We start from the raw sequence: 15,300 nt of genomic DNA on the forward strand, positions 1-15,300 counted from the left end.
CTATTGACCTGATTATTTCTTTCGCCCCATTTTACACTACTGGCCATTAAAATTGCTACACCAAGAAGAAATGCAGATGATAAACGGGTATTCATTGGACAAATATATTATGCTAGAACTGACATGTGATTACATTTTCACGCAATTTGGGTGCATGGATCCTGAGAAATCAGTACCCAGAACAACCACCTCTGGCCTTAATGATGGCCTTGATACTCCTGGTCATTGAGTCAAACGGAGCTTGGATGGTGTGTACAGGTACAGCTGCCCATGCAGCTTCAACACGATACCACAGTTCATGAAGAGGAGTGACTGGCGTATTGTGACGATCCAGTTGCTCGGCCACCATTGACCAGTTTCAATTGGTGAGAGATCTGGAGAATGTGCTGGCCAGGGCAGCAGTCGAACATTTTCTGTATCCAGAAAGGCCCGTACAGGACCTGCAACGTGTCATCTTGCATTATCCTGCTGCAATGTAGGGTTTCGCAGGGATCGAATGAAGGGTAGAGCCGTGGGCTGTAACACGTCTGAAATGTAACATCTACTGTTCAAAGTGCTGTCAATGCGAACAAGAGGTGACCGAGACGTGTAACCAATGGCAGCCCATACCATCGCGCCAGGTGATACGCCACTATGGTGATGACGAATACACGCTTCCGATGTGCGTTCACCGTGATGTCGCCAAACATGGATGCAACCATCATGATGCTGTAAACAATACCTGGATTCATCCGAGAAAATGATGTTTTGCCATTCATGCATCCAGGTTCGTCGTTGAGTACACCATCGCAGGTGCTCCTGTCTGTGATGCAGCGTCAAGGGTAACCGCAGCCATGGTCTCCGAGCTGATAGTCCATGCTGCTGCAAACGTCGTCGAACTGTTTGTGCAGATGGTTTTTGTCTTGCAAACATCCCCATCTGTTGACTCAGGGATTGAGACGTGGCTGCATGATCCGTTACAGCCATGCAGATAAGATGCCTGCCATCTCGACTGCTAGTGATACGAGGCCGTTGGGATCCAGCACGCCATTCCGTATTACCCTCCTGAACCCATCGATTCCATATTCTGCTAACAATCATTGGATCTCGACCGATGCGAGCAGCAATGTCGCGATACGATAAACCGCAATCGCGATAGGCTACAATCCGACCTTTATCCAAGTGATGGTACGCATTTCTCCTCCTTACACGAGGCATCACAACAACGTTTCACCAGGCAATGCCGGTCAACTGCTGTTTGTGTATGAGAAATCGGCTGGAAACTTTCCTCACTCAGCACGTTTTAGGTGTCTCCACTGGTGCCAACCATGTGGGAATGCTCTGAAAAGCTAATCATTTGCATATCACACATCTTCTTCCTGTTGGTTAAATTTCGCATCCGTAGCACATCATCTTCTTGGTGTTGCAATTTTAATGGTCAGTAGTGTATTATTGGTGGCCCAACTGATATCCAGTATGTTAGAAAGTTTTTCTTTATCGTAGTATTGTCTTTACCCTTAATTGAATTGGTACCGAGGTCAGATGAAGGTGGGTTTTATCTTGCCACAGATGAGCCCTGGGAGACCCCTTGTCTGCTCTGACCTGTGTAAAGGCCTCAGTCATATTCTTTTACTTGTTTCTAAATTATCCCTCGGGTTTGACATCAGTATTGCTTTCAGGTCCTAAAGTTTTCCACTTGCGCATATTCTAATAATTTGATCAAATTTCTGGCTAATGTCACTAATTCCAGATGAACTATCTCTTGACCGAGGGGCTGTTGAATCTGCTGTTTAGTCCCTTAACCCCCAATAAACCAAGGCAGGTAATGAAGATATCTTCTCCACCTTTTCTGCATGTTCCCATCTTGTGCTCTCATCCTAACTTTTAGTTGGTAGAAATCTCAAGCCTTTGGCCCTGCACATGCTGAAAGGAATGTGCTGATGCCACACACTTGGAACATCATACCGATGCTGTGGCACCATCCCCAAAGAAAACTAGGAAAGCTGTGGGAAAGGGAAAACCAAACTTTCCTATCTTCACAAGGCACCTTCGCAATTTGTTATTTACCAAATAATATTTTCCTTCCCTTTCTCCCCCTTCCCCCCTCCATGTTCACTGTACTATAGTGAAACAGTGGCCATAGTTGTAATGCAGAAATTTAAGATGAGAAGGACCTATGTGATGTGAAGACAGACATAATCTCTGTCTCCCTACTGGGTCATGAGCCATGTTTGGATAGTTCAGTTGGTAGATAACCTGTCCATGAAAGGCAAATGTCCAAGGTTCAAATCCCAGTTTGCACACAGTTTCAATCTCCCAGGAAGTGTCAGAAATACCTTCTTGTCATTCTTAGTGTGTTCTTTACCAAATATTACTTTCCTTCCCTTTCTCCCCCTTGACCCCTCCACCTTCACTGTACTTAATACATGTCCATGTCTGGGAAAAAAGAAAAAAAGAAAAACAGTTCAGAAAGCTAGAGAATAAGACAATAATTATACAAAGTTAGACTTTTACACTAAAATGCAATTGTACATCATCATCATCGTTATCAGCAGCAGCAGCAGCACTTGCCATTTGACACCTGGTGCAATATAAATGCATGTTCCAGGCTAATCCATCTTGCTCTTTTGTGTTTTGTAATATCATCTAACAGCTTTCCATTAGGTTGTCACCCTGGTCTCGACCACCATCTTGGAATGCAAGAAGGAACTTCCTCCATCCATCACCCATCGTTCTACATGGCTATATGTCCCACCATTTTCTCTGCAGTCCTTATTACATTGTGGGAGCACGCAGACAAATAGTTGCGTGTGCACAGTACAGGGGCAGCGGCAACTAAATACTGTTCATTTTAACATTCAGCTGTCTATATTTTAAATGTTAAATAGCCTACTTATAGCCCATTGCTACCTGTGGCTTCCCATAGTGGCTGGCCTTCATGCAGTCCTTTTTTTTTTTTTTTTTTTTAAATTGTGACTAAAGCCCTTCTGGCCTGTTACTTATTTTATATGTTACATGTAAGTACTGCCTCTGTCTTGTATTGTTAGTCAGTACTTACACTTTTATATAAAAAATTTCTTTTCCCATAAATTTGTATTGATGTTATAGGCCACTTTAAACATTTAAATTCTGATTAAGGCACTCTTAGAAATGTTGAAACCTGGTTCATAAGTCTAAAAATTGTGACAGAGGGGTCATTTGTTTCAACTTTAATTACAAAGTACCTCAATGTTGTTGGGCGATGCACAGAGCATGCACTAGCTCTATTTGGCAATTATCTTCAAGTACATGCCAAAACATTAGTAACATTGGCTCAGAATTGTTTCTTACCATTATTGAAGGCACTCAGCAGAAGCCTTTTAAAACAGTGGTTAATTTTGTATTTTTTTTTAAAGAAGCTACTTATGTAACTAATTTAGTTCTGACACCATTTTATATTGTACGTTTGGAAAATAATGTGTATGGTGCTCAGTAAGATCTTGTACTCTTCCTAATTTATGTGTTTCTTGTTTGCTTTCCAGGAGATTGACCCAAATGTAGGTTTCAATGAACTCCCAGAAGAATATTTTGAGGGGGACAATGAAGCCATGAAATTAAGTAAGAGTGTTATGCAGGAAATAGTTGGAGCATTTCCTGGAATTGATGAAGCCATGAGCTATGCAGAAGTTATGAAGTAAGTTTCTGTAATGTTGGAGATGCACTAGTATCATTTAAATTCATAGTATGTTACTGCAATATTATTTATAATGCAGACTGCGCACTTTGTTTTTCACATCAATGTGAAGTAAATCGTTAGGCTAAAAGAAGGTAAGACTACACTCCAAGCCCATCGACGATGATTTATATGTACAGTGCTACAGTTATTTCGCATACAGGCATGTTCAGTTTTAATTTATGCTACACAGACTTTAATTTATAAAGGGACCTATTTCCCCTGTGATTGATTCCAGAATTTATTTTGGCCATCTTTCCAAGCTTGCGAATTGGTTCATGTATTTACATGTTAACGCTTACATGAAATGAAATAGGTATACGGCACTATTGGCCATGAGACCCATCTGAGATGTTCAACCACCTGGTGCAAGTCTTTACTTGGCGCCACTTCAGCGACTTACGCATCTAGAAGATGAGGCACACACACACACACACACACACACACACACACACACACACACACACACACACACACACACACACACACACACACACAGAGTCCTGGGCAAAGCAAATTCCTGACCAGGTGGCAGTCAAACTTGGGACCTCGTGATTGAGAGTCAGCAATGGTGTCCACAAGACCATGAGCTGCTGACAACCCTTAGGAACAAACTGGTTACGATTTTTGTTGAAGTATCTAATGCACATACATCGAAGCAAAAGAATTTTGAGCTGTTTAGCTGTAATTTTGTGTGTTTATTTGATAAATACGTGTTGAGCTTCCAGAGCCTGTGATGGCGTTTAGTATCCCATTTAACAGCATTTTTGGTACATTACCACTTGCCCACAACTGTGTGTGTTTCAGTATGTTAACATAATACAATTAGAGACATTGCTGGCATCTGTAGTGTGCCACTTCTCGATGGCGGCAGTTTCTGCCTAAGATGCCTGACCATTTATTATGCATGACCAAGTACAGTTATTTTTTATACACCTTAAGATGGGATTTTGACATCCCAAAACTGTTTGTAAATTGAATATATCATTATTACAACAAAAACGGTTGTCATTCTGTTAATCATGCTCCTCAGTTGTGGATTTTCTACAAATCTTGTGTAATTTGAGGTGTGTTCGCCTTTATTGTTTCTGCTAAATGTCTCTCTGTAATTTAATGGGTTTGAAAGCATTGCATAATTTCATTAATATAGATACGAATCGGAGTACAAAACAGCACTAAAGTTCACATATGAAGGGCATTCAGTAAGTAATCAACACATATTTTGCTGAAAGCAAGTTGGTTTTACTCAGGATTCTAATAACCATATTGTTCCCCACTCATTTGGCTACAAAACCCATTCTTTTCCAACATAATCTCCAATCAATGTGGTGGCCTTACTCTTCATTACTGGGGAGGCCAGTATGGCCAAACGGCCCCATTCTACTGTTTGACATCAGAGCCAACGTCTTGATGCGTCAATGACCTCCCAATCATCCACGTACTGCTTCCTGTGGAGTGCATCCTTCATTGAGCCAAACAGATGGAAGTGAGGTGTGAGATCCAGGTTGCTAAATCTATAGAGCATGAACCAACTCGTTTCGCAAACTTTTTTTTATCGAGGGAACTACAAAAAACCACCAACAGTAACACACTCTTCAAAACCAAAAACAGTAAGGATCCCTTCCGCAGATCAAGCAAATAACAACTAATTCCTATAATCAGAGTTCCCTTTGACTCTATACCCGTACAGCTGTTATCTGCTGGTAGATAGCCTAACATGAAGCGACATATCCCAATCATTGCGGAAGAGAGGGTGGTTGAGGTGGCACACTACTTGACCAGGCTATCTTCTCTGCACTCGGTGTGAGTTGTGGACTGCTCGCTGAACAGCCGGGCACCAGCTTATCTGGCCCCAAGGGGAAGGATGTTTCCGAGACTGGGCACCAGCTTATCTGGCCCCAAGGGGAAGGATGTTTCCGAGACTATTTGCACACATGTGATCACCAGGAAATAGTTCATTGATAGTCGCGCCACATTGCTCTGCTGCTGGTTGATGCCCTCTGATGGACATTGGCTGTACCTACATGTTTGTTGTCAACTGTGATACTTGCTTGTAAACACTCTTGTGTCGCCTAGACTTCGCGGCTGTAGGCAACCCACATTGCTGGTTTGTCTGCAATGTTGCTGCTGCAGTAGGCATCTGTGGTGACTGCAGCAGTCCTCCCCCCAACTCTCCCAGGGTTGAGGCGAAGTCACATCTCGATGTTGGTCCCAGGTTCCACTGGTGGAACAAGACCACGGGTGGCGGCGGAAGTGCTGGTGGCGGGGGAACCTCATCGACATCCATAGTCGATGGATCCGTCGACAGAGACTCTGCGATGGCGTGGCAGCGGTGACGATTGCAGTTGCTATGACGGCAGTGGTAGCAAAGAGACATCCGATGAGCCGCTGGCCTCCCGGAAGACCTCAGATCGAAGGTGCAGCACTGGAGATAATGTTAGTGCTGGGCCTGGCCCACGATGGTCCTGTAGCTGGTCAAGGTGCTTCTGACACAGGGAACCATCGTCGAGGATGACAGTTATCATGGTGCGGCCGAGAAGCATGGAGACCTTGGCGGAATGCCAGCAGGGATGGCCCCTTGGGAAACACCAACTCCCAGGCTGGATCCTGCGGAGACAACAGCAGTTGCGCTGAGACTGGAGCAACTGTAGAAGGAGAAGCAGAAAACAGGAATAACAAGGGCATCCACTGAGGGTGACCATGCAGCTTCTCCGCTGGAGAGGACCCATTGTGACCAGAAGGATGATAAGTAGACAAGAAGAGGTCGAGGGCAGCCGCCTGAGAGTTATGCTGGCACAGTTTGGCCATCTGTGATATAAACGTGCGGACAAACCTTTCAGCCAACCCATTGGATGTGGGATGGAACAGCACCGTATGGAGCAGCTGGATGCCCGATGTAGCACAGAAGGAAGTAAACTGGGCCGACGTGAACTGTGGGCTGTTGTCCGTCAAAGTCGTCTTCGGGAGACCCACGATGGGGAAAATATGACGGGAGGCTTGAATGGTGTGAACGGTGGTCATCAAGGACATGTGTGCAACATACGGAAAACAAGTGCCGACGTCCACCAAAATGAGCCAGTAGGATCCTAGGAATGGACCTGCAAAATCCAGTTGGAGCTGGGACCACGGGGCAGCGATCGAAGGCCTCAGTGATGGCGCAGACTGCTGACGCTGACCAGAGGAGCAGGAACATACCATGTGGGTCGTTTCGCTGTCCATTCCACACCAATAGACATGTTGGTGGACAAGGCGCTTCATCAGGACAATACCACAGTGTCAGAGTAATAATAGTGCGAGGACCTGCTGATGGAGGGAGGACAGTATCACGACATTCAAACAATCAGTGTCCCCTAAGAGAAGAAGAACCCTGTCGCAAACGGCAAAGTCATTGCAGCGAGGCCAGTAAGCCCGAACCTCTGGGTCCAACACCTAACGATGATTGGAGGACCACCCGATTTGAACGTGGTGCAGAATCCTCTGGAGAACCGGGTCCGAGGTCGTGAGCTGTGCGACGAGCTGGGCATTCAGTGGCAACACGGTGACGGAGGCTGCGTCATCTGGATGAAAACGAGCAACCAGATCAGCATCAAAGCCGGAATCCGCCCCCACAGGAAGTCGAGAAAGGAGATTGGCGTTGGCATGGAGGGCCATGGTGTACTAACGGATGTCGTAGGTGTACCCTGCAAGGAACAATGTCCAGCACTGCAGGTTGCGAGCGGTCTGGGCTGGGATGGCGGATGTAGCACCGAGCACTGGGACCAAGTGCTTGTGGTCCGTGTAGAGCGTGAACCGGCGGAGTAGATGAAGTTGTGGAACTTCTTGAATCCAAATATGATGGCTAAGGTCTCCTTCTCAATGTGGCTACAGTTGCGCTGTGCATGTGCTAGGGTTTTCGAGGCGAAAGCCACTGGGTACTCAACACCATTAGCGATATGAGACAATGTAGCCCCCAGCCCGTGATCCAACGCATCGGCGGCCAAAAGAAGAGGCTTGGCAGCGTCATGTGGGACGAGGCATGGTGGAGTGAGAGGAGCAGATTTGAGATGCTGAAAAGCCTGATCACATTCCGGTGATCAGGTCCAGGGAACATTCTTGCGAAGTAGAGGCTCCGCCAGAGCCCAGCATGTGGGATGAAATCCTGATAATAGGTGAGTTGACCCTAGCTGGGAGAGTTTTAGCTGGGAGATGTTTTTCGGTGTCAGGAACTGCTGAATGGCCTCGAAGTATCCAGTGTTGGGTGAATGTCTGCGGTACTCCAGACATGGTCGAGATATGTCACTTGTGACACAAAAAATTGACATTTGGCCCTATTGCACTGCAACCCTGCAGCCTGCAGAACCTCGAAAAGTCTCCGAAGATTCCACACTAAGTCGGGGGCCAAGATCCGTGTGACTAAGACGATGTCTAAGTAATTGGCAGTGCCGGGGACCTCTTAGTCACAGACTCCAGAAAGCATTGAAAAATGGCTGGAGTGCTGGCGATCCTGAAGGGCAGGTGGTTGTACCGGAAGAGCTCAAAGGGAGTATTGATGATGACAACCTCTAAAAAGGAAGTTTTGACTGGCAGTTGGTGGTATGCTTCCCTATGATCAATCTTGACGAAGATCTTTCCACCTGCCAACTTGGAAAGAATATCATCGACCTTCGGGACAGGGTAAGAGTCAGCAACAGATCAGGTATTGACAGTGGGTGTAAAATTGTCACACACACAGAGGGAGCCATTAGGTTTTTCGAGGATGACAATGGACGAAGTCCAGCAGCTGTGGTGAACCGATGTCAGAACTCCCACCTCCTCAAGGCAGCTCCTTTCCTTGTGTTGGGTGTCCCACAGGGCAAAAGGCAATGGACGAGCCTTATGAAACTTCGGAACTGCTGAGGAAGGTAGTTAGATGTGCGCTTCAAAACTGGACATCCCCGGGCAAGAATCAGAGAAGACGTTAGGGAAAGGATCAGAATGCTCCTGTAAAGGAGCATAAGGAGACCCAGTTAGGACCGCCAGGGCTGAATTATGGATCTCAAGGCCAAGAGAATGAATTATCCATCCCTAACAGATTAGTGGCTGTGAGGGCAGCTACGACCAAAACTTGGGTGGTGAGGACTTGAGAGAGATACCGTGCCTGCACCAGGAACCAGCCCTGGACGCGGTTAAGGTCATTACTATAGCTCTTCAAGGGGGTCACTAACAGATGGAGCATGGGAGCACCCATGCGGCGGTGAGTCGCCGTCAATAATATTAACAGAGGAGTCCTGTTGAGCTGGACCCTCAGAGAGATGGATCCCACTGTGTGTGGGAGGACCATCTGGACAAAGGAGATGCATGAGAGCTAGTCAGAATCCTCTAAAACCAAGTCTGGAGGATCCAACACCATGAGGTCCAGTTCCATTGACAAAGGAGCAGCAAATGTTGGCCCAGTGACCCTTCGTCCTGCAGCCAGAACATACCACCTGCCGGATACAACAATCACGGCGCTGATGCATAATGAAGCATTGACGACAGGAGGGCAACTTCTGACATTGCTGAGCTCAAGAACCTGTAATCTTTTCTGGAGGAGGAGGAGGAGGAGGAGGAGGAGGCAGTGGTGGGGCGCTTGCTGTCGGCGTGGCCACTGCTCTGGCGACCGTAGCTCCAAGAAACGACAGGACAGCAGTGTGGCAAAGACCTGTGGTCAGGCCTGGAGTGCTACAGACGAACGGGAAGACTGTTCATGGGCATGAGTGACTGTCAAGACGTGTGCCCAAGGAGGGATCTTTCAGCTTTAACAGATCCATTCGCAGGGCATTGGCAGGAGCAGGGACCAGAATCATTTCGCGAATGAGGGCTGAACCATACGACTGCTTGCATTCCAGATTGGGACAAGAGAACTGACAATCCTGGGCAAGCTAAAGAGAACTGACAATCCTGGGCAAGCTATCCATTCCCTGTAAGACTGCGATGGAAGCTTCTGACAGCTGAAGAATGTGTGGTGAGCTGCTGCGACGTGGACCTGAGCATCAAAATACTCTGCTAAACTGGCGGTAAACTGTACGTAAGGGAGAGCATGGGTTTCTAACTCCAGGCGCAACTACTGCACTAAACGATAAATGTCAGAACCCACATCAGGAAGAAAAAATGCACGACGCTGGCCAGTGTCAACGATTCCATGTGCAAGGAAATGTTGTTCCAAGCGAGCTGCATAATCACTCCATGGTTCAATAGACTTGGCAAACAGCAGGAATGCGGCAGAAGTAGCTAATGCCAGAATCCCCAGGGGAACTTTAGTCAGAGCCTGCCGACGCTGAATCAGAAGTTCATTTGTGTATTGCATATGATCCAACAGCTCAAGGACACAAGCCAATGGCACATCTAAACCCAGAATACCTTCAGCCATGTCAACAAACAATGGAGCAATGCAGGAATTCGAACGAACTCGTCTTCACTGCTAGATCTACAGGACAAGAACCAACTCGTTTTGTCAACTTTTTATTTAGGGAACTATAATGAGCCACCAACAGTAACACTCTCTTCAAATCCGAAAACAATAAGGATCCCTTCTACAGATCCAGCAAATAACAACTAATTCCTATAATGAGAGTTCCATTTGACTCTATACTCGTACAACTGTTCGTCAAAGTCGGCTGTTAGCAGCTGTTAGATAGCCTAACATGACAGAAGCGACGCATCACAGTTGTTGCGGAAGAGAGAATGGTTGAGGTGGCACATTGCTGGACCAGCCGATCTTCTCCGTACTCGGCGAGTGGAGACTGCCTACTGAACGGCTGAGCGCTGGCTTATCTGGCCCTGTGGGGAAGGATATTTCTGGGACTATTTGCACACACGTGATCACCAGGAAATAGTTTGTTGATCCTCGTGCCCCGTTCCTCTGCTGCTGGTTGATGCCCTCTGATGGATGTTGGCCTTACCTATGTTTTTGTTGTCAACTGTGGTACTTGCTTGTAAACACTCTTGTGTCAGCCAGACTTCCCAATGGAGTCGGCAACCCGCATCTCTGGTCTGTCTTCGGTGTTGCCGCTATAGTAGGTGTCTGTGGTGACTGCAACACAGGTGGATGAGGAAGAACACTTCAGTGAAGTTTTGTGAGCTTCTCTCAGGTGCATAGACTTTTGAGGCCTTGTGTTGTCATGAAGAAAGAGATGTTAGTTTGCATTTTTGTGTCTACAAACACTCTGAAGTCCCTCTCCCTCTCCCTCTCCCTCTCCCTCGTTTTCTTTTCTTCCCCTCTAATTGTCTGAGGGTAGCACAATACACTTCAGTGTTGATTGTTGCACTATGTTGGAGGACATCAAACAGAATAACCCCTTCAGAGTCCCAGAAGACTGTCACCATGACTTTGTGGTTGAGATTGCAGCTTTGAACATTTTCTTTGGAGGAGAGATGGTGTGGAGCCACTCCTTGTCCATGGATTGCCATTTTGTTTCTGGTTCAAAAAGATGAACTCATGTTTCATAGCTTATTACAATCTTTGACAAATGTCACTATCAGCCTTGTAATGTGCAAGCAATTCCACACAGTCCTTTGTTGCTCTCATGGCCTTCTGTTAGGCGGTAAGGAACCCAGTGACCATACACCTTTGAGCACCCGAACTGGTGGACAAGTGTGTTAGCACTACTAACAGAGATGTCCATTGTGCAGTGAGGTGTTTGTGACCCATCGATCACATCAACTGAGTGTGTCCACACATTCAAACATTGCAGGATTCACAGCTGTGTGTGGCCGGCCAGCCGGCGGGCATGCGGGATATAGGTCAGGTTGCACGATCTTATTGCCATGAGATGCCTCACGCAATGACTCACCATATATCTGTTCACTGCCAGGTCTCCGTAGACATTCTGCATGCACCTGTGTGTACACCTGTGAATAACTGTAATGCTCTTGTTTTCCACCCAAAGAAACTCGGTGATAGCTCTCTGCTTGGAACTCACCTCCGTTACAGACACCATACATATAGTGCCACCACCTATTGTAACTTCATGAAGGTACAGAGACTATAGCAGGAATATTCCAGTGTGTCCCACATCACATTCTGTGTTTTGTCACCTAAAATTGGCTGAGAAAAGAAGTGTCGCATTACTTATTAAATACACCTCATAGTTATGGTGCCAATAAATTAATAACAACGAAACTTCAATAACGTGTTTAAGAAAGAAAATTTGATGTTAAGAGATGTTTCACATTAAACATAGTAGGGTCGATATGGATCACAGGTAGCCATTAACAAATTATAATTCAGATTTTTTTATAATTACTTTTCAGTTGAAAAACTTTCAGAACATACAAGGAGACCACATTCTATTTCGTGAGGTTCATAACTCGCATATGAATCTGCCAGAGCAGTTCAATGCAGGTCTAAAAAAATTCTCGAGAAAATTGACTTTGAAGTGTTCCAAGAAATGTTAATTCACCAAATTTAGGATGATTCTATGATGAACTGTGTGGCTTAATCAGTAGTGTTCAAGATTGGTAATCTTTAGATCACTGGTTTGAGTCTCATTTTTGGTGATTATTTTTTCTTTTTTTCTTTTTGTTCAATTTGGATACTTACGTGGTCGAAATTTAACTCATCAAATATATGATAATTAACATTTTTAATTATCATTTAATATGAAAAATGCATGTCATCTTATTTCTAATTTTGTATCGCACAGCTACTCTCATAAGTTACTGTGCTGGGACTGATCATAAAGTGAAGTAGTCAGGGCAACCGTTGTCAGCTAATAGTAAAATATGTACTGCAAAGACTCTTTACACACAGAGGTAAAAAATTAGTATTGTTAATTTTCTTTCTATAGGCGTGCTCCAGTATTGCATTTTCTTTGCACTCACATGCATTTGTCATATAAAGCAATAATTATATATGTGTTAATTAGCAATGTATGGTGAATTTTATATTTAAATCACCTTGGTGATAGAGTTGTACAGAGGTAAAGGAAAAATGAGCATATCCAGCGATTATCGGTTTTGAGCCCCATTGATTGAGCCACGCAACCCGTTGAAGACTTGTCCTAACTTCAGTTCATTAATGTTGTTCAGAAAACTTCCAGTCTCGTTTTCTTGAATATCTGAGAGGTGTATCAAACACCTTTAGGTCATTGATACTCGAGTTCTGAACTTCACATACTATAAATATATAAGATCCAGATAAGTGAAGTAGGACTCAAGCACCGAAGGTTCTGTACGACTTAATGATGTATATGGGTGGTTCATCCATCCTGGGAGTTTAGAATTTCGACAGTTTTTTTCTGTTGTCAATATCAGTACGGGCAAGATATCAAAAAGTGACATAAATGGCTGTATTCGTTTTATTTTGTTGATGTGGAAGCTTAAAATTCTTAAGTCTACCTAACCTGAGGAAAGGGGATCTTGGCAGATGGATAACATGACAAAAAAATATATTTTTTGTGTGATATTAGGGCAAATGTGCAGTCAGCCTGCAGTGGACCTGACTTCATAGCAGTTCTGTGTTGCTTAATTGAGCAACATGGAGCTATTGAGTCACTGAGGGACACACTGTGATTGTTCCAGGGCAGCCCAGAGGACTGAAACACCAAGAAGAATTGCTTCTCGGCTTTTGGGTTTCAGTGTTTTTTAAGTCATGGAGTTCAACTTCACCTTTATTGATGATGATAAACAGTACAATCACCAGTTACTGTTAAATTTTCACAACATTCATGACCCTCAAACCAAATAAAAACCTTTCTCTTCCCTGCATTTGCCATGGGCACACAGTGAAAGCCTTATGAGAATAATAATGAGACTTCCCAATATCTTTATTAGCTACCTCACCAATATCATATGAGGGTGGTTTGAAAAGTTCTCGGAATCACCACGAGAGGTCAGCGCTAGCGCAACGAGTTGTTCATGTGATATTCATTGGACTGTTGCTTGTAAACACGAGCTATGTCAATGTTCTTGGAAGAGAGCTGTCGTGTAGTGATGTGTGAAGATGGAAAAAATAGAGATTCGAGCAGTGACTATGCACTTCATAAAGAAAGGTATGAAAGCAAAGGACATTCATGCTGATTTCCAGAATACACTAGGGGACTTTGCTCCTCCATTTTCAACTGTTGCCAAGTGGACAAATGAATTTAAATTTGGTCAGGAGAGCTTAGATGATGATCGGTGCAGTGGTCGGCCAAGATGTCACTACTCCATAAATCATTGCAAAAGTGCACAAAATGGTCAAGGAGGATAGCCGATTGAAAGTGTGTGAAATTGCTCACACTTGCCAGTTGTCATCCGAAAGGGTATATCACATTTTAACTGAAGAATTAGAAATGAAAAAAATTATCTGTAAGACGGGTGCCACAACTCTTTACGCTGGATCAAAAACATGAGAATGAATGTATCGGAACAATGTTTGGCCCATTTTAGGAGAAACAAACAAGATTTTTTGCGCCAGTTTGTGACCACAGATGAAACTTGGGTGCACTAATATACCCCAGAGACAAAACAGTCAAAGCAGTGGAAACATGCTCGTTCTCCATCACCAAAGAAACCAAAGACAATTTCTTCGGCGAGAAAGGTCATGGCATCAGTGTTCTGGGATGTGAAGGGGATTATGTTTGTAGGTTATCTCTCCACTGCCAGACAATTACTGAAGAATACTATGCTAACCTCCTGGACAATTTGCAACAAAAGATATGCAAAAAAAGGCCAGGTTTAGAAAGGAAGAAAGTCATCTTCCATCAAGACAATGCGCGCCCGCCCACATGTGCCGTTGCCATGGCAAAATTACACAAACTAAAGTATGAATTGTTGCCACTTCCATCTCTTCCCAAAATTGAAAATTATTCCTGGTGGACAAAGAATCACTTCAAATGAAGAATTCCCCCCCAGAGGGCCCACAGTCCGTTTTGTGGGTCTGTGTGTGGCACACACGGGGCCCCGAGCTATTGCAGTCTCCTTCCTTTTTCCAGACTGCATTACCATCCCTGTTCCTCTCCCTCCCTATCCTTGCTCCTTTCTCCCTGCCTCCCTCCTTTCCCCCTTGGTGGACTTCTTTATATTGACCTGGCTATCCTCTCGGCTTTGTTTTGGTATGTGCTATTGTATAGTTTGCTGTTTCTATCCTCTTTTTGGCGTTTTTGCTCCCCTTGGAGTTTGACCTCCATTTCCAACGTTTTCACCATTTACAACATTTTCCGTTCAGTGTCAGCCATTTGGGGATGAAATCCCAACCTAGTTTCCATGGTGCAGGATCCTCTCCTCCCTTTTCCCCTTGCAACCTGGTCCCCTTCCTGCTAGGTCACCAGCACAGCAGCCAGTCCGTGTGGTGTGGTAGTTAAGTACCCACTTGGCTGAGCCCTCTTCCAACACAGGGATCACACTGGTAGTACCTGAGCTGTTAACGCCTTGTGTATGCCAAGGAGTCAGTGCTCATCGCTTTGGGGCATCAGAACTCCCAGCTATGGCTGCCGTGTCAGACGGCCCTTGCCGTGGCTGGATAGTGCCCACGGGACGAGCCCCTGGTCGGAGTGCATCGTACTAGGGCGGACACCTTGTACATGAAGCGACAAAAGCTTCACCATCCTGGCCATTCTGTGGTCATCTCTAAGAGTGATAGAAGATATGACACTCTTTCTTCTGATCCTTCGGCCTTCCCTCCACAGGCC

The 15,300-nt window shown here is 45.1% G+C and overlaps 1 protein-coding gene across 1 annotated transcript in view; it reads left to right on the forward strand.

Annotated features, from left to right (window-relative positions):
- The window catches only part of LOC126484296 (ATPase ASNA1 homolog), a 79,612-nt gene that overhangs the window by 25,446 nt on the left and 38,866 nt on the right, over positions 1–15,300 (forward strand). The window contains exon 3 of the mRNA XM_050107723.1: positions 3,501–3,652. Within this exon, the coding sequence (XP_049963680.1) occupies positions 3,501–3,652 (152 nt within the window). The remainder of the gene's footprint in view (positions 1–3,500; positions 3,653–15,300) is intronic.

This window comes from Schistocerca serialis, chromosome 6 (genome assembly GCF_023864345.2).
Source record: "Schistocerca serialis cubense isolate TAMUIC-IGC-003099 chromosome 6, iqSchSeri2.2, whole genome shotgun sequence".
Taxonomy (NCBI): Eukaryota; Metazoa; Arthropoda; class Insecta; order Orthoptera; family Acrididae; genus Schistocerca; species Schistocerca serialis.